This window comes from Prunus persica, chromosome G4, assembly GCF_000346465.2.
Source record: "Prunus persica cultivar Lovell chromosome G4, Prunus_persica_NCBIv2, whole genome shotgun sequence".
Taxonomy (NCBI): Eukaryota; Viridiplantae; Streptophyta; class Magnoliopsida; order Rosales; family Rosaceae; genus Prunus; species Prunus persica.
Genome location: NC_034012.1, coordinates 22,624,078 through 22,644,451, shown reverse-complemented (window position 1 = coordinate 22,644,451; position 20,374 = coordinate 22,624,078). Strand labels below are relative to the sequence as shown.

At 41.1% G+C, this 20,374-nt stretch overlaps 2 protein-coding genes across 2 annotated transcripts; both read left to right on the top strand.

The window, feature by feature from the left end:
• On the top strand, positions 10,747–12,672 carry LOC109948728. Its single transcript, XM_020562431.1, has one exon. It carries the CDS (start codon positions 10,747–10,749, stop codon positions 12,670–12,672), a length of 1,926 nt encoding a protein of 641 aa, XP_020418020.1.
• Positions 14,801–15,199, top strand: LOC109948495. The gene has a single exon (XM_020561606.1). The coding sequence runs from the start codon at positions 14,801–14,803 to the stop codon at positions 15,197–15,199; it is 399 nt and encodes a 132-aa protein (XP_020417195.1).

Sequence of the window (20,374 nt, the reverse complement as noted above, 5' to 3'; positions counted from 1 at the left end):
CAAAGCATCCAAGAATGATCCAGTACCTCGACAAAGTCCAAGGACTTTTGAAAGAATTTCCTACTTTCACCATCCAACAAGTTCCACGGACAGAGAACACTCATGCAGATGCGTTGGCAAGCCTAGGATCAGCACTGGACACCCAGTTCAGACGCTCCATCCCAGTCGAACACCTTGACCAACCAAGCATCGAAGAAATAGAGCCAATCGACTCAATGCAGATCGATGAAGACCCCAGCTGGCAAGACCCCATGATCGACTACTTAGTGAATGAAAATCTACTAACGGATAAGTCCGAAGCTAGGAAGGTCCAACAGAAAGCCGCGAGATATTACATGCAGGGCGACAAGCTCATTCGCAAATCATACTCCGGCCCTCATCTCACTTGCATAAAGTACCCTCAAACACTTGAGGTCCTCTGCAAAATTCATGACGGCGAGTGTGGCAACCACAATGGGGGCAGGTCACTCGCCCAGAAGGCTCTAAACGTAGGCTATTTCTGGCCTACTATGCGCCATGACTCCACTGAATATGTCAAAAAATGTGATCGTCGCCAACGGTACAAACCAGTTCCTAATCTGCCTGCCGAAATCTACCATCCGCAAAATAGTCCGTGGCCTTTCATGCAATGGGCCATCGACTTAGTAGGCCCCATGCCAACGGCACCTGCCAAGAAAGAAATGATGATCGTCGCCACTGATTACTTTACTAAATGGATCGAGGTCGAAGCTCTATCCTCTACTAAAGAAGATGATGTGGAACGATTTATCTAGAGAAATATTATCTGCCGGTTTGGCTGCCCACAATCACTAGTTACCGACAATGGCTCGCAATTCATCGGCAAGCAGATCACTGCCTTCTTCAAAAAGTATGGCATCAAGCAGCATCTATCTACCCCAAGATATCCTCAAGGCAACGGCCAGGCCAAGGCATCCAATAAAATAATATTGGACTGTCTAAAGAAGAGATTAGAAGGCGCCGAAGGAAAATGGGTAGATGAGCTCCCTAGTGTACTATGGGCTTATCGCACCACCATGCGAAGATCAACTGGCGAAACCCCGTTTTCCCTCGCCTATGGAACTGAAGCGATCATTCCTCCTCACATCACTGTCCCCTCTATAGGCATCGAAGTGGGCAGTATTGAGCAGAACTCCGAGCAGATGAGACTCAACCTTGACTTACTTGAAGGCGAGCGCGAGAAGGCCATTGTCCGAGTCGCCTCCTATCAACAGCGGTTGAAGTCTTACTATGACAAAAGAGCCAAGATCAGACAGTTTCAACCAGGCGACCTTGTGCTAAGAAAGGCCTTCATCACTGCACAAAGACAATGGTCTAAAAAGATGAAACCCAATTGGGAAGGCCCTTACATAATCAGCCGGTCCGGGGGCAGAGGAAGTTATACGCTTGACACCATGGAAGGGAAGGAGATTCCGCGACAATGGAATGCCTACCACCTCCAAAGATACTATCCATGACGCTTCCTCCTACCTGCTCAGTCCCCAGCAGACGACTGAGTACTGCACATTTCTGAAAAAGAGAAGCAACTACTGCAAATTCCAGAATGTGCCACAACAAAAGACAGTTGCCTATAAGTAGCGTCCTTCGGGAGACGCATGGCGACAACTAGAAGCGTCCTTCGGGAGACGCAGCCCGCAAAGAAGCGTCCTAAGGGAGACGCAGTGTGCGCCAGGAATTTCCTAAGGGAGGTATCCAGGTTCCTATCCGTTTCCTAAGGGAGGCAGGATAGCCAAACAGTTGCCCATAAAAAGCGTCCTAAGGGAGACGCAAGGCGAAAACCAAAAGCGTCCTTCGGGAGACGCAGCCCGCAAAGAAGCGTCCTAAGGGAGACGCAGGGTGCGCCAGGAATTTCCTAAGGGAAGTATCCAGGTTCCTATCAGTTTCTTAAGGGGGGCAGGATAGCCAAACAGTTGCCCATAAAAAGCGTCCTAAGGGAGACGCAGGGCGACGACCAAAAGCGTCCTTCGGGAGACGCAGCCTGTAAAACAGCGTCCTAAGGGAGACGCAGGGTGCGCCAGGAGTTTCTTAAAAGGGGGTCACCATGCTCCCTGCGGGAAATATCCAGGTTCCTATCCGTTTCCTAAGGGAGGCAGGATAGTTAAATAAGTTGTCCATAAAAAGCGTCCTAAGGGAGACGCAGGGCGACGACCAAAAGCGTCCTTTGGGAGACGTAGCCCACAAAGCAGCATCCTAAAGGGGTTGCAGGGTGCGCCAGGAATTTCCTAAGAGAGGTATCTAGGTTCCTATCCGTTTCCTAAGGGGGGCAGGATAGTCAGACAGTTGTCCATAAGCAGCGTCCTAAGGGAGACGCAGGGCAACGACCAGAAGCGTCTTAAAGCGTTTTCTGGAAAAATGCAGAATACGCCCGGAGTCCCTCAAGGGGGACCCTGGCTTTTGCCAAAATCCCAAGGGAAATACACAGCAGGACACTAACCGGTTACTCAAGTAGTTCACAAGACAATGTGCAAATTGAAGTTGAAAAAATAAAGACTAAAATTTCCATAGCAAAGCGACCAACTGGCCAAGTTCAAACAAAAAGAAGATGGTCAAAACAAGACCAATTATTCTAAACAAAAAGCAGAATACAAAAGCTGAAAAGAAATAAAGAAGTCTTCGTCTACTCCGAAACGCCAGCAGGAGACGCCTGATCTGCAGCCTCTTCAGCGTCCACCTGATCAGCCACGCTCTTAACAGCTCCACATGCATGATCTACGACGTCTGCCACCGCCTCATCAGCTGCATCATCCTCTGCTCCATCTTCTTCAGCTACTGCCTCTTCAGCCACTGCTCTTCAGCTTCTTCGGTGTTCGCAGCATTAGCCTCCCCACCTTGCACAGGGGGCAAGTCAAGATAGAGCATCTCGATGTCTTCATCTCCAATGGCATAGAAGGGATCATATCCAATTGTGCAGTCCAAGTAGCCCAACTTGTACGCATCCATGACAGCTTTGGACTTGGATTCTTCGGCAGACTTATAATAGGCGTGAAATCTAGCCAAAAGCTTGTCATAACTGTGGGAGATGTCGGCATTCTTGCGCTCAAGGTGAAAATAAGCATCTTTTCTACTTGCCAAGTCAACAGCAGAAGAGCCGATCTCGGAATCTTTCTCAGTGAGGGAACTCTTCAGCTCAGATATCATCGCCCGCAAATCAGACGTCTTCTTCTCATAACGAGTCTGTTCGGCAGAAAGCCTGCTAGCCAGCTCAGCATTCTTCTTCTCCAACTCACTAAGCTGAGCAGAAGAGGGGGCAACAGCAGACGACGAGTTCCGGATGGTCTCCGCAGCAAAAACCACTCCTTTTTGAAGCAGATGAAATGTTGCTTCTCTTTGTTTTTCCAAGGAAAGACTTGAAAAAGTACCGAGATCACCAGCCTGACGGACTTGATCAACCAGCTCAGCGCAAGCGGATGGACTTGATAGAAAGTGCGTCTTGAGCAGATCAGACACGCCCGCATCTCCTGTAGGGCTAGGTTTGTCCACCTTTGGATCAGCTGCTGATGTTGCAGAAGAACCTTTTCCCCGAGCAGATGACTCTCTTGCTTTCTTAGCCTCTGCCAACCTTACTTCCAAAGGAATTGACGACGATGAATCAACTCCACGCTTGACTGCTTGTGACTCAACAGTTGGATCATGATGGTTAGATGGATGAGCAGACCTCGCACATCGACCTCCACTCTTCGACTGGTGCAAACGCTCGAACTTCGGAGAGGAAAATCAGCATCTCTTGGCTTCTCAACAGGTGAGCTGGACCATGCACGAACTACGTCGCGGAGCAGATCACGATCTCCAAACTCATCAGCAAGAGGCTTAAGGGGAACATCTTTAATGTTGCGCATACCACCAATCTTCTTGCTATCTGCACCAACAAGATGCTTGACCCTGGCAGATGACGCGGAAATAGCTCATACTTGGGTCTTCTCAGCAGAAGGGAGCCTTGGCTTCTTCCTCAATAGAGACACATTCCTCACCCGTAAAGACGTAGTTTGAGTTCTCAAAGACTTGACATCAGCCTTCCTTTTTGGTGGGGGTTCAGCAGAGCACTCCTCCTGTTCAGCAGAGCACTCTTCTTGTACAGCAGGCAAATCATCAGGGTTCGGACCATCCTGTCTCCATCTCTCGACATCCTCAGCAGGGGACAGTCCACCAACTTCCTCCTGATTGTGGCTCGGCAGCCACCAGCAGCCACCACTGCTCCAATCATCTTTGGCAACCAATCACGACGACAACTAGCCTATTCCCACCCAGCTGGTCCCCGCCGTGAAAAAGGGAAGATAAAGAAAAAATTTACGTGCTCGACTTACTTTGGGATGCACGGCAACTCCTCTCTTCGACAAGCAGTACAAAACTCTCCAAGATCTTTCTCAAGCTAAAAAGTAGAGAAGTTAAGTTTGCAATGTGAGAAAGAGTGAAGAAAAGCCCTGTATTTATACAAGTTGGACAACCCGGGTCAAGAAGGAATCGCAAGCTCATTCCTATTGGGAATCCAACTCCAACTACAGTCAGAAGCCTACAGCAATTGAGAATCTGATCTGCAAAGGAGTCCAACTCACATAATAAAGCCCAGACACAGTTGGAGAGCCCGAAAAAAATAATTTCATCTCCTACATGCCACACAAGCGCCATGCAGAAGCTGGGGGCATTTGTGGGAGCATATATTTTCGTCTCCAATGAGAGCACGTCACGTGGAAAAGAAGATTATCTCTTAAATTAATTAATTAAACCAGTTTATCTGGCTAATTAATTAATTGGGATAAATATATTAATTAATATGATATTATCTTTATTTAAAGAGATAATATCATTAATTAAGATATTATCCTAATAAAGAGAAGATAATATCATTTAATTCAGATATTATCTTCTTAAGAGATAATATCATTTAATTCAGATATTATCTTCTTAAGAGATAATATATATTTAATTCAGATATTATCAGGTCCGACTCGATCCCTACGAACCCTAGCCCCGAGGCTCCTATAAATAGACGACCTCATTCATCATTCAAGGTACATCTAAACCTACTCCTTATACCCTAGAGAAATACCCGAAGCTCTCTCTCCCTCTCCACTCTCCATATTTTCTCCATACGGCTCCGACCACCACACACGGCTCCGGCCACCCAGTTTACACCCTACATACAACTCCGTACCCTTTGCTTAGCTATTGTTTTCCTACAAACACTCGAACTAACTTAGGCATCGGAGGGCCTTTGGCCAACACCCCCCGGGTGTGGTCTATTTGCTCCAATCTTTTTTACAGGAATCGAGGAAGAGAGAGAAGGAAGATCGAAGGTTGAAGGATCTAGAAGCGAATATTCTCCCGTGAGATTATTTGCACAAACAAAGCCCAAGGCTTCTTTGAATTTTGTGGGTTTGCATTTGGGTTTCAGTTACTTGATGTGGATTTCCCTATTCTAATTTCTTCTAAATTTTTAATTCTTTTTCGGGGACTAATCTCTCTCTCTCTCTCTCTCTCTCTCTCTCTCTCTCTCTCTCTATGTAAATAAATGCTCATTGAGCAACCCATAATCTAAAAGTAGGATCTTTACTTCTCAATCTCAATCTGCCTTTGGTGAGTTTTTGACATGGGTTAATTGGGTACATTAGGGTCTAAATTTTATGTGCCTGAACTGTTTGATGAAATGTTTCAATGAATGCAGGTTTTATAAAGATTACTCATAATTAAGCAGGTTTTGAAATCTCCACAACTATATTGTAGATCATCATTTTTTTTCATTTTTGTTTTTCCACTCGATGGTACAGTAAGGCTTGAAGTGTTGCTTATTCTCTTTTTTTTTATTTTGGTCAAGGATCTACAAAGCTTGGTTGTATTTTTAGCCTCTTAGTTGTCCTTTTCACTCATCATTTATTAGCCTCTAGGTTGATTCTGAAGGTGATCAATAGTGTGATTTTGTTCTTTATAGGTTGTTATGGTCAAGTTGAAATTATGTAATTGCAGGGTTCAAATGTCTTGCGTTATAGTAATTTTATGACTTTTGGATTGAATGAAGCACTCAACCCGTTATCTTTTATTGTACTATATGTGTAATTGCATATTGAAAATTGAGAAGTAATAAATTGGAAATTGAGTTTGGTTTGTTGCTACAGGGAGGAAGATCAAGGGAAAAAAAAAAAAGGAATAATCAATATAGGAACCCCCAGTCTGCTCATCAATCTGGGGCCTCCTACAATATGAATCACATCCAATTACTTCAGGTATGACTTATGAAAATTAAAAAGTTTTTCGAATCTGCATGTCTTATTGAAACTTTGGAATTTTATCTCAACAGATTCAATTGTCTCTCACCTCTCTTACGCATAAGCAATCATTGAAGCAAGAAGTAAAGGTAACTTTTAGGTTAATGATTCTTCATTTCGTTTTATTGACATTTTTTTTTCTTTTGGTTTCCCTCAAAATTCCTTCACAAAATTCGACTTGGCTCTACTACTACGTGTTTTCTGCTTTCTTTGTTTCTTTATTTCTTTTTTCCCTAATTTAATCTCAGGCTTCCATGAAATTTTGTTTGTTTCAAGAGAGTTTGGGTATGAAATCCAAATACGAGAAGCAGTTGTTCGCCCAAATTGTCTAACCATTTTTCGCTTTAAAGGTGTGATTCATGATTGCCTCTCTATTCCTTATTCTCTTTCTATTTTTTTGGTACTGATTTCTTTGTCTTTTTTTTTTATTTTTTTATTTATCATTATTATTATTTTTTTAAAGTAGAGCTTATGCACTATTCACTGCCATTGGGTACTAAATCCAAATATGAGAAGTCTAACCATTCTTTGCTTGAAAGGTATGATTGATGATTGCCTCTCTATTCCTTATTCTATTTCTATTTTTTTTTTTTTTGGTATTGATTTCTTTGTTTTTGTATAAGAATATATAAAGTTTGAGACTACAATTTGTAGTACTTGTAAGTCTTTACTAAACTTTTATACAATAATACTAACCTTGTTCAGCCATTGTAGCAGTAGAGTATCTTGATTTCGTCTAGAGAGTCTTCTACCCTATGCAGCACTTTAGTTTCTCTTTCTCTTAGATAGGGTGAGATCTGATTTGAGAGGGTGTTTGCTGCAAGGGGAGGGACCTCTATTTATATGTGCATCACTCATAAAGCTTTGCCTATCAAGAAGCGTTTGAGTGTCCTTTTTGCATTAGAATAGGTTTGTTTCAATCCATGTTATATTAGGAATCCTGATAATACTTGTGTTTAACTTTAATAAGCTTTGTACAAGTATTATCTCATAAGGATTGAGTTCTATTTCCTGATCAAACCAAAACTCGAATCCTCTTGGGATTAGAAGATCATCTTTTATGGGCTGAGACAATAAATCGTCTTACAGTACTTGCATTTTGGGAATACTGGACCTGCATTTCCATCAGATTTCAGTTCATTAAGAACTTCACAATTGCCTGTTGCATTGGTATGTCTCATATAATGTTTGATTTCATTTCATTACATCTATTTTTGTTGTTCTTTAAAGTGAATTGTGTGCAATTCAGTTTCAAACAGAATTACATTACTTTTCTCTTGCAGAACCGAAACCTTAGTTATCTTTGTTTTCATGTGGGTTTTTTTGTGTGTAGTTTTTTTTCATTTCTTACTATATTTGAATTTTCATTTTCATAGTGAACACCTATACCATGATTTTTGCACATATCAAAATCAACAAAGCTGTGGTGATTGAATTATAATTTCCAGGTATGCATATGAGTTTTACTCATCATTTATGCATTTTTCATGTTTGTATATTTCTTTTCTTCTTAGTCGAAACCTATTTGTTGAAAACTATGAGTTTCATCTTCAAAATTATGCAGTGTTTGTGTTCATGTAGTATGGATATCATGTCCACTCTTATTTGGGTTAAATTGGGAAATTTGGTATATACCTTCGTGGCTATTTATACATTTTGCTTGACTTACAAGCTGTTTTTGGATTGTCTTGTTCATCTGATTAGCCATGTAACTTAGGACGGTGTTGGTTTTCATGCAAAGTGATTGAAAAAATGGGCTTAGGTTTTCATATCAAACGAATGACAAATATAAGAAAGTAATGCAAACTTATTGAAACAAATATATGAAGGCATTAAAGTTAAAAACTTAACTTAGGAAATAGTTTTATAAAATGAGTCTTTTAGGATTTCGATGTATACTATTTCAGAAACTTTGCTTCTTTAGTACTCTACCTACTCTTTTCAACTCATACAATTGGTTTCAATTTGATTGATTTTAAACCTACATTTCTCAACTTTAACCAGTTGTCTTCACCACCCAAATAAAAATGTCCAATTGGTTACATGTTTTTGTATTTGTATTTTTTTTTTCTCTTGGGTTTTGTTTTCATTTGTTTTCATTTGTTTTTGCTGAATTGAAATTACCCCCATTTTGATGTTGCTCCTAATCTCATGTTGCAGGATTCTCTTCTAACGATCTATCCATTGCTAGGTATGGGTATATGCCCACATTCACCTACCTTTACATTACTTTCTTTGTTTGCTAATTATACTTTTTTACCTAATAAAGCAATAAGCAGGTCAAAGAAGAACAATGAAAACATTGAACAAAGAAAATCATTTTGCTTGCTCCTTTGTATTCGATTATTACTATACAAACCAAAACAATAAAGACTACAATCTCGACATGCTCAAGTTTGAACTTATATGTATTATATTTTGTAATTAATTAGTCATTTATATTAATAATCAATCTTTTGTATTAATAATCGATGTACCCTTATTTGATTTATATAAGAAGTTCATTTTCAATGTATGAGTTAATGCCTTAACTTTAATTTTTAAGTAAAGGTTTATAAAAAAAAACCTTTCCAAAAAAAAATTAATATACAGCCTTTTTTTTTTGTCAATAAAATATATAGCCATTTTGAAGATATATTTTCACGTGAAAAATATATTTGTTGTAACATAAATCAAATATATTAATGCATTGCCGTTATGTAAGGAGATGTGTAAAATGTCAGTGCATAAATTCCGAATCTATTTGAAGATAAACTATTGAAATTTAAGAAATTTATGGTCTTTTCTATAAGTATCTTATGCCACAAGAGTCTGCGTGGAATTAAAAAAATATTAGATTGATAATTATTACATACAAGTAACGAGTTCAAATTTTTTTTAAAAAAACATTAACTAAATTCACAACGGTATTTATACTAATTAAAATATTTGGCAATTATTATATAATAATTAAAATATGATACATGGGCAATTATTATATAATTAAATTAATGTTAATTACCTAATAGTAATAAATATTGTAGTTATTAATGGAGCGTGCACACAACCGTTCAAGAGAATGGCGACAATCAATGAGTTTTTCGCAACGTCGACATTATCTAGCTCGCCGGCGTGCAATAGCTCAAGGAAAGCAACCAATAATGAACAATGTACGTGATTGTCATACTGAAGGAGGCCCCAATAATATAGAAGAGCGACATCCAGGTATTTCGTGCATTAACCGTTTGTGCTTGACTTGACAATTTGCCAAAAAGTTTTTTGTTGGATTCATCAAATTAATGTTTGTAAGCTTAGTATATTTTCAATGTTAATTTTACAAGGAAAAAACTGCCTCTAGTGCTCTCTAGGCTTTTCTAGGGTTCACTAGGAGGGTCGGGACTCTTGGTCACCGCCGTTGCTCTTTCCCACTACCTGCATGAAGTGGTACTTGTGGTCACTGTGGGGAAAAGCTCAATTGATTTGGCTTGCTAGGCTGTGGACTGAGGCAGTCATCTTTATGGACGATATGTTTACCCAGTTTAAGTCAAGATTTGCTTTGACAGAAGAAGAAAAGTTGTAGGTTGTAGTTGATGCTCGGGAGACGCTAGCGGTGAAAACCACAAGGTTCTTGCTGATTGGGAAACTTATGGCTGACAAACTTTACAACAAGGAGGCGCTCAAATGCACAATGGCCAATATGTGGAAGCCAAAAGCCCGAGTTACCATCGTGGACATCAGACATGATCGTTTCTCCTTTGCTTTCCCTTCGCCGGATGAATGCACAAAGATCCTGTCGGGCGGTCTGTGGCTCTTTGATGGCTTCCTCTTAGCCCTTGCTGAAGCGGATGGGACCTCAAACCCCTACATGATCCCTCTAACCTCCCAAGCTTTCTGGGTCCAGGTAAAAGGGGTGCCACTTGCATTCATGACGAGGAAGATGGGTAGCTTCATTGGAAGTAACTTGGGCACTTACATTGTTACCGATCAGAGCATAAAGGAGGTGTTGAAATGTAAATTTAGTTACTGGTTTAAGTTTGTTAGCTGACAGGTGTAAGGCTTAGATTTCATTCTAGAGTGTAGGTCTCATAGGTCCTAGCTCATGCCAAGTGTGCAGCTCATATTGCTGACACTAAATTGTATGGCTAAGATCATATTCTCTGCTGTACAAAAGGAATGTTCTATTAGAAATGAAAAGTGTGTCTACGTTGCATTCAATTGCTATTGGAGCTGAGTAACATTCTCTCTCTCTCACGCACCATCTTTTTTCTCTGTTGCATTTCTTCAAATACTTTCTCTACAAGAAAACTGATACACTATCAAAACTCTAACATGGTATCAGAGCCAGGTTTTAGATCTGAATCTGGGCATTGTGGAATCGTAGCAAGCTAACTGAGGTAACCTCTGCTTCTGGTCTCAAATGGCTAGATCTGGAATGGGTGAGCTTCGTGCTCCCATCTTCAATGGAAGCAACTACGATTTCTAGAGAATAAAGATGTGCACAATCTTCAAATCTCACAAGCTATGGGATATGGTTGAAAATGGGTTTGATCAACCTAAGAAGAAGGAAGAAGGAGAAGCTCTGACTGCAGCTCAAAAGCTTGCAATGGAAAAGAATGTTGCAAAGGATGCTAAAGCTTTGGGACTGCTTCAAAATGCAGTCTCTGATGATATTTTTCCCAGAATCGCTTTGAAGGAGTTAGCTAAAGAAGCATGGGAAATTTTGCAGCAAAAATTTAGAGGAGATAAGAAGGTAAGATCTATAAAACTCCAAGCACTTAGAAGGGAATTTGAGTACACTCGTATGCAAGAGGGTGATTCCTTATCCGATTATATAACCAAGTTGCTTGAGTTAGTAAATCAAATGAAAGCATATGGGGAGGAGATTACTGATCAAAGGCTTGTGCATAAACTTTTGATTAGTTTATCTAGGGAGTATGATTCTATTGCTGAAGTAATAGAAGAAACTAAAGACACTGAGACTATAGGAGTTCAGGAGGTTATAGGCTCCTTGAAATCCCATGAACAGAGGCTGCAAAGGCACACTGAGAAAATGCCAGAAAAGGCGTTCTCTAGCCTAAGTGTAAGTCCCAGAGAACAATCAAACTCAGGACAAGGTGGTAGCTCAAAATCTAAGAAGAGCTGGAAATCACAGAAAGGGAAGAAATGGGATGCAGAGCCTGAAAACAATTTTAGGAAGGAAAATCAGAATGAAGGGGCGAAGGTTCCTTGCAAGACATGTGACAAGCTGCACTATGGTGCTTGTTGGTTCAAAGGCAAGCCTAAATGCTATAACTGTGATAAGTTTGGTCACTTGGCAAAGGAATGCAGAGGCAAATTAGCTCAGACAACTCACTATGCAACACATAAGGAGGAAGAAGGTACAATGTTTTATGCATGTCATTCTGCTTCTATAGTGACAAACAATGATGTGTGGTATGTGGATAGTGCTTGTAGCAACCACATGACCTCACATGAATCCCTTCTAATTAATGTAGACACTAATGTCACTACAAAGGTAAAAATGGGCACAGGGGAACTGGTGCAGGCCACTAGAAAAGGGACTTTAGTAATTACCAATAAATATGGGCCTAGACATATCAAGGAAGTCATGCTTGTACCAAGTCTTGATGAAAACTTGCTTAGTGTTGGCCAAATGGTGGAGCATGGTTATTTTCTGTTGTTTGGTAACTCAATGGTGGAGATATTTGATGATAAATCATTGGACCATCTTGTTGCTAGAGTTCCAATGACAAGGAATAGATGTTTCCCATTTTCTTTGAAGTATGAAAAGTCTGTAGCTATGAAGGTCACTATGGAAGACACTCCAACTAAGAAACACTATGGAGCAGCTAAGAGGGTGCTGAGGTATATCCAAGGCACAATTGATTTTGGTATAGAGTATCAGAAGGGAAAAGAAGCTGTCCTAATTGGATTATGTGATAGTGACTGGAGTGGAAGCCAAGATGACATGAGAAGTACCTCAGGCTATGCCTTCTCTTTTGGCAGTGGAGTGTTCTCTTGGGCATTAGTCAAGCAACATAGTGTTGCTCTGTCCACAGTTGAAGCTAAGTATGTTAGTGCAAGTGAAGCTACTACACAAGCTATATGGTTAAGGTTTGTTCTAGAGGATTTTGGTGAATTGCAAGCTGATGCAACTCCATTAATGGTGGACAACACTTCTGCCATTGCAATGACTAGAAACCCAGTCTTTCATCAAAAGACCAAGCACATAAATCGCAAGTACCATTTCATCCGAGATGCTCTACAAGATGGTGTAGTGGATTTAAAATATTGCAAGTCTGAAGAACAAGTGGTTGACATCTTCACCAAAGCTTTGCCTAAAGATCGATTCAACTATTTGAGAGGATTGCTTGGTGTTAAACCAGTTAACAATTTAGAAGGGAATGTTGAAATGTAAATTTAGTTACTCGTTTAAGTTTGTTAGCTGACAGGTGTAAGGCTTAGATTTCATTCTAGAGTGTAGGTCAAATAGGTCCTAGCTCATGCCAAGTGTGCAGCTCATATTGCTGACACTAAATTGTATGGCTGAGATCATATTCTCTGTTGTACAAAAGGAATGTTCTGTTAGAAATGAAAAGTGTGTGTACGTTGCATTCAATTGCTATTGAAGCTGAGTAACATTCTCTCTCTCTCACGCACCATCTTTTTTCTCTGTTGCATTTCTTCAAATACTTTCTCTACAAGAAAACTGATACACTATCAAAACTCTAATAGGAGGATCTCTTTGGTAGTTGCTTACGGATCTGGGTCTCTATTGACACTACTAAGACTCTTCGAAAAAGTTTACTACTACGACTTGATGGAGAACCACTGGAGGTGGCCGTTCGCTACGAAAAGATTCCGATGACTTGCTACTTGTGTGGGCTTATTGGGCATTCAGAGAACTCTTGTCATAGCCCAATGCCCACGACCACTGATGATTTGTATAAACCATATGGTAGATGGTTCCAACATGATGTTTTCTCCCCCAAGTATAGAAAACCTGCTGGACTGCGGTTTGGGCTATCGCCGGAATACCCTAGGATCTTCAGAGCGCCGACGGTGGAGGATGAAACAACGGAGGAGGCGACGGAAGGTGACAAGCTCGCATTGATCTGTCATAATGGCGCTGCTGTAATCACGACCCAGGAAATCAATGCCATATCGTTATCAGATGCAGACATGGGGGGAATCATAACACTATTATGGGTGCGCCATCATTGGGGATCGTTATGGAATTCAATGAGAATCATGAGAATCATTGCTTGCCCCCCCTGCCATTAACTCCTTACTGTGAAACGCCTCACATGGGAAATCTACCAAAGTCAAATTTTCTATTTGGCTAGGATCTTAATTTGGCGGCTCCCGTGGACGACCTGCAAAATAATCATGGCCCACCTATCTCATGGAGCTCACCTACACTTGGGCCTACTGGGCCCGGACAGAAACTACTTGCCCAGGATGAGCCCCACTATCAAACACAAAATGTGAACTGTCAACTATCTTTGGGCTCTGACCCTTTTCAACTGGGACCTATCATAGAAAGGTCCGCCCCTAGTTCTAGAAGAAAGAAAGGCAAACATTCCAGCAGGCGAGCAAGAAACCACAAGGGACATCCGAGTCCTACTCACGGCACTCTAACCAGTGGTTGCAAACGGAACTCCGCCAATCTTTTCTCAGTGTAGGGCCTTCTGGCACCAAAAAGATCTCGAGTCACCTATGCTACTCCATCTACCACTTCAACGGCGGCGACTGAGGCACCTCAGTCCCTCCGAGCGCAATGAATCTGTTATGTTAAAACTGCCAAGGGCTTGGGAACTCTACGGCAGTTCATGCGCTACATCGGATTATCGACGAAAAAGGACCCAATGTTGTATTTTTATGTGAAACAAATGACGGGTTTGGGATTCCTTATTAGTATAGGATTCTCAAATATTTAGGTTTGTTTTCTGTTTCAAATAAGTCCCTATTATGTAGGGAGACTTGTTTACTATTTTTGACTCTTTCCTTATGCACGTTACCACGTTTCTGTTAGTGTGAATCGTGGGCTGTATTTCAGCTGTTTGTTAGTTCATGTAAGGCTATATAATAGCCAAAGGTTGCTGTTCAATAATAAGTCATTCAATCCAATTATTTGCTTTCTTGTTCCCATTCTCAACAAACTGGTATCAGAGCCCCCACTGGGCCTGAGAAAAGAAGCCGCAGCTTTTGAGTGATTTCCAAACACACAGAGAGAGAGAGAGAAGAAGATGACCTCCGAAGGAAATTTTGTGCAACCATCCATTCCACGTTTTGATGGTCATTATGACCATTGGAGCATGCTTATGGAAAATTTTCTTCGAAGTAAAGAGTTTTGGAGTCTGATTGAAACCGGTTATGAAGAGCCGATGACAGGAGCACGACCTCTATCAGAAGGGCAGCAGAAAGAGTTAGAAGCATTGAAGCTCAAGGACCTCAAGGCCAAGAACTATCTTTTCCAAGCGATAGATAGAACTATTCTGGAGACGATCTTAGAGAAAGATACATCAAAGAAGATCTGGGAGTCCATGAAAAAGAAATATGAAGGCAATGCTACAGTGAAGCGCTCGACTCTTCAAGCCTTGAGAAGAGACTTTGAAACTCTCGAAATGAAGGTTGGTGAAACAATTACTGATTATTTTGCTAGAGTCATGTCAGTAGTAAACAAGATGAGAGTGTATGGGGAGGCTATGACTGATGTTACAATTTGTGAGAAAATTCTTAGATCCCTCACTGACAAATTTAATTATATAGTCTGTTCGATTGAGGAGTCTAGGGATATGGATGCACTCACTATTGATGAGCTTCAAAGCTCGCTCATTGTGCATGAGCAAAAGTTTCACAGGAGCAGTGGCGTTGAGCAAGCTCTGAAGGTGACAACTGATGAAAGAGTTGGAGGCAGAGGTCATCGAAGAAGCAATTACTGAGGAAGAGGTCGTGGAAGAGGAGGTCAGGCGTTCAACAGAGCTGAGGTGGAATGCTTCAAGTGTCACAATCTTGGACATTTCCAGTATGAGTGTCCAAAGTGGGATAAGGAGGCCAATTACACAGAAGTGAATGAAGAGGATGAGATGCTTTTGATGTCATATGTTGAATCACATGAGGTGAAACGAAATGATGCATGGTTCCTTGACTCGGGGTGTTCCAATCATATGTGTGGAAATCGAGGTATGTTCACCAATCTAGATGAGAGCTTTCTACATTCAGTTAAATTGGGAAACAATAGTAGGATAAATGTGGTTGGAAAGGGAAATGTGAAGCTGCTATTGAATGGAGTTAACCATGTTGTCCATGAAGTGTACTATGTTCCAAAGCTCAAGAATAATCTCTTGAGCATAGGACAACTTCAAGAAAGAGGCTTGGCGATATTGATTAAAGAGGGAGTCTGTAAAATCTATCATCCGATGAAGGGCTTGATTATTCAGACTGTGATGAGTGTAAATAGAATGTTTATACTGCTAGCTCAGATTCTAGTCCCTACAAATGCTCAGCTAGAAAGATGTCTTCATACAAGCTCTCAAGATCTCTCTTCCCTTTGGCATCGACGTTATGGCCACTTGAGTCACAAAGGTTTGAGAACCTTGCAAAACAAGAAGATGGTTCATGGACTTCCTCAGTTTCAAGCTTCAAACACAACATGCACGGATTGCATTAATGGCAAACGGCACCGAGATGACATACCAAAGATAAGTACGTGGAGAGCAAGTCAGCCATTAGAGCTCATTCATGCAGACATTTGCGGGCCTATTTCCCCTATATCCAATAGTGGCAAGAGGTACACATTATGTTTTATTGATGATTATAGTCGTAAATCATGGGTATATCTGTTGACAGCAAAGTGTGAGGCACTAATTGCTTCAAGCTTTTCAAAAAGATGGTGGAGAAAGAGAAATGACTGTTTGTCAAGTGCTTGCGGACAGATAGAGGGGGTGAATTCACTTCAAATGACTTCAATGATTTTTGCAAACAAAGTGGAATCAAGAGACAATTAACCACTGCATATACACCACAACAAAACGGCGTAGTTGAGAGGAAAAATCGAACCGTGATGAATATGGTCCGTTCTGTGTTGTCTGATAAGAAGATTCCGAAAACATTTTGGCCGAAGGCTGTGAATTGGACTTTCTATGTTCTGAATAGGTGCCCGACATTGGTAGTGAAGAATGTAACACCACAAGAGGCATGGAGTGGAGTAAAGCCTTCAGTTGAGCATTTTCGGGTCTTTGGATGCTTAGCTCATGTTCATATTCCGGATGCAAGAAGAGGTAAATTAGATAATAAAAGTTTTTCTTGTGTCTTAATGGGAGTTAGTGAGGAGTCCAAGGGGTATAGATTGTTTAATCCTATAGCTAGAAAAATTGTTGTGAGTAGAGATGTTATTTTTGAGGAAGAAAAACAGTGGGATTGGGGAGTGAATTATGAGGCGCAAATCTTGTTAGACTTGGAGTGGGGAGAGAATGAAGAAAACAATGAGGGTGAAGAGAGGGTGAGTGAAAATGGAGATGAAGATGGCAATGGTGATAGAGGGGAAATAAGTGAGAGTGAGGGCAGTGAAGAAGCACGGGGTAGAGAAGTAGGAAATCCTAATGGGCCTGATGAGAATGAAGGGAGAGTAAGACGTCCTCCTCCTTATTTGAATGATTATGTTAGTGGAGAAGGTTTGAGTGAAGATGAGGCACACAAGGCACAAGTTGTGGCAACTGAAGATCCTTTTCATTTTGAAGAAGCAGTGAGGAATGTAAAGTGGAGACAAGCTATGGACAGTGAGATTAACTCCATTGAAAAGAACAAGACATGGACATTAATTGAGTTGCCTGCTGGAGCTAAAAAGATCGGTGTCAAGTGGGTTTACAAGACCAAGTACAATGAGCATGGGGAGATTGACAAGCATAAGGCACGCTTAGTAGCCAAAGGCTACTCACAGAAGCACGACATAGACTACACAGAGGTCTTTGCACCAATGGCAAGGATGGACACGGTGAGAACGATCATTGCTTTGGCAGCACAAAATGGTTGGAAGATTTTTCAGTTGGATGTCAAGTCAGCATTCCTTCATGGAGAGCTAAGTGAAAATGTTTACGTTGAGCAACCAAGAGGTTACGAGAAGAAAGGCAAGGAGCATTTGGTCTACAAGCTACACAAGGCTTTGTATGGATTAAAACAAGCTCCACGAGCTTGGTTTAGTCGGATCGAAGCACATTTCATCAATGAAGGCTTCCAGAGGTGTGACAGTGAGCAAACTTTGTTTACAAAGAGGAACAGAGAAGGAAAGATTATCATTGTAAGTATCTATGTTGATGATTTAATTTTTACTGGTGATGATGAGGATATGATGTCTGAGTTCAAGAGTTCTATGTTAAGAGAATTTGATATGTTTGATTTGGGAAGCATGAGATTTTTCCTTGGCATCGAAGTACTTCAAAGAGCAGATGGTATCTTTATATGTCAAAAAAGGTATGCACTGGAAATTCTGAAAAGATTTGGGATGCTGGAAAGCAATGAGGTGAATAGTCCGATTATTCCAGGCTTTAAGATCAGTAAGAATGAAGACGGAATCACTGTGGATGAGACGTACTTCAAGCAATTGGTGGGAAGCTTGATGTACCTTACTGCCACGAGACCAGACATGATGTTTGTCACCAGCCTCATAAGCAGGTATATGGCAAAACCAACTGAGCTTCATCTACAAGCTGCGAAGAGAGCTCTTCGATATCTAAAGGGGACTGTGAATTATGGCATCCATTACAAGAGAGGTGGAGATGGTAAATTGCTTGCTTTCACGGATAGTGATTATGCAAGAGATATGGAAGATAGGAAGAGTACAAGTGGCTATGTGTTCTTGCTAAGTTCTGGTGCTGTGTCATGTCGTTCGAAAAAACAGCCAATTGTTACGCTACCTACTACAGAAGCAGAGTTTGTAGCAGCTGCAGTGTGTGCGTGTCAAGCAATTTGGATGAAAAGGGTATTGAAGGAGCTCGGGCATGGTGATGAAGTGTGTACTCATATCAAGTGTGATAATAGCTCAACCATTAAGCTTTCAAAGAATCCTGTGATGCATGGTCGCAGCAAACATATCGATGTAAGGTACCACTTCTTGAGGAATCTTACAAAGGAGGGTTCGATTGCTTTGGTTCATTATGGGAGTGATGATCAAGTGGCAAATGTAATGACCAAACCACTGAAGATTGATGCGTTTCAGAAGCTTCGGAGTCTGTTGGGAGTTTGTGAAATTGCTGATGTAAACTAAATGCTTGATGGCAGATATTTAGGTTTGTTTTCTGTTTCAAATAAGTCCCTATTATGTAGGGAGACTTGTTTACTGTTTTTGACTCTTTCCTTATGCACGTTACCACGTTTCTGTTAGTGTGAATCGTGGGCTGTATTTCAGCTGTTTGTTAGTTCATGTAAGGCTATATAATAGCCAAAGGTTGCTGTTCAATAATAAGTCATTCAATCCAATTGTTTGCTTTCTTGTTCCCATTCTCAACAACAAAATGCAACAAAGCTACTTTTAATTTGTTGAAGTTTAAACTAGGTTTTGATAATTTTTTTGCAGTTGACTCTATTGGCAAATCTAGTGGCCTATGTTTGTTATGGAAAGAGGAATTTAGTCTCCATATTCGCTCATCCTCACTCAACCACATTGACGCCTTTGTTGGAGGGATTGGGGATAAGGAACATTCGAGATTCACTGGCTTCTATGGCTTCCCTGCCCCTGAAGACAAGTTCCGTTCTTGGCAACTTCTTCGTCTTCTGGCAGTTGAGTCTACTTTGCCATGGTTGGTAGTTGGTGATTTCAATGAGATTATGAGCTCCCATGAGAAGGAAGGTGGAGCTGTGCGACCAGTGAGACAAATGATGGCATTCCGGGAAGCCACCACAAACTGCAATTTGTATGATTTGGGCTTCTCTGGAAGCGCATTTACATGGTTCAGTTCACGACCGGGGGGGTATAAGAGAATGGCTTGACCGTGCCTTGGCATGCCCTTTAAGGAAAAACTTGTCCCGAAGCTCCAAAGTGCAGCACCTGGCTCCAAGCAAATCCAACCATCTGCCGGTACTGGTCTCCTTGGCGACTAAACAAGACACCCCCAGGGGCCACAAGCCCCCTTTCCGTTTTGAAAGCTCTTGGGCTAAACATGAAGACTGCGATGGTGTGGTTCGTAAGGCGTGGGATATTCATGTTGTCGGAACTCCTATGTTCCAGGTTGTGGAGAAAATTAAAAATATGACGCAGCACAAGCAACAAAGGTTTCAAGCGAAACCTTGAGTAACAAGAAATCTGGATTCCACCAGAAATTAAGAGGAATTCTCTTGGGATAATTTTATTAAAATCTGAGATAATCAGAAACGTCAGACAAACCTATCTAAATACACAACTCTCAACCCTTGAACTTCTAGGGGAGTTATTACATTAAAACTGAAAAACAGAATTTATTCGGAGAATTAACTACGAAACTTTGAATGCAGTTTTGGAAGGCCAAACGACCTCAGAATGCCAAAATCCATCACAGCAAAGCAGTGAGTTTGACTCTTGGCGTCGTTCCCTTTTCGAAATCGTATTTTGCGTCCTAATCGGAGCTCGGACAACAAATCTGCAAATTCCTACTACGTCATTTTTCTAGCTCAACCGCGATAAAATCTGCCATCTGTTCTACATCAGTCCCCTCCACCTCCGAAGAACTCGACCCCGAGTTATGATCTGGATAAAGGACCTCATCTTCACGGAACTCATGTAAATCTGCAACATTAAAAATATTGGAAATTCCCATGGAATCCGGTAACTCAATAACATAGGCATTATCATTGATCCATTTGAGCACTTTGTAAGGACCATATTTTTTTGGTTTAAGCTTGCTATATGTGCCAACTGGAAACCTCTCCTTCCTCAGAAATATCATCACAGAATCGCCTTCTTGAAACACTTTAACTCGCCTATGCCTATCGGCAGCAGCTTTGTACTTAGCATTAGTTTGCTCAAGTTTCTGCTTGACTTCATCTCGAATGGCTACTACTTCCTCAACCAAATTTTTCGCTGCCACACTGGTTTGCTGGCCTCTAGGCAGTTTCACCAAATCTACAACATGGTTAGGTATAGTAGT

Excerpts from the sequence above, each read along its gene's own strand:
- LOC109948728 (XM_020562431.1), top strand. The coding sequence starts at position 10,747 with ATGTGCACAATCTTCAAATCTCACAAGCTATGGGATATGGTTGAAAAT.
- LOC109948495 (XM_020561606.1), top strand. The coding sequence starts at position 14,801 with ATGAAAAAGAAATATGAAGGCAATGCTACAGTGAAGCGCTCGACTCTT.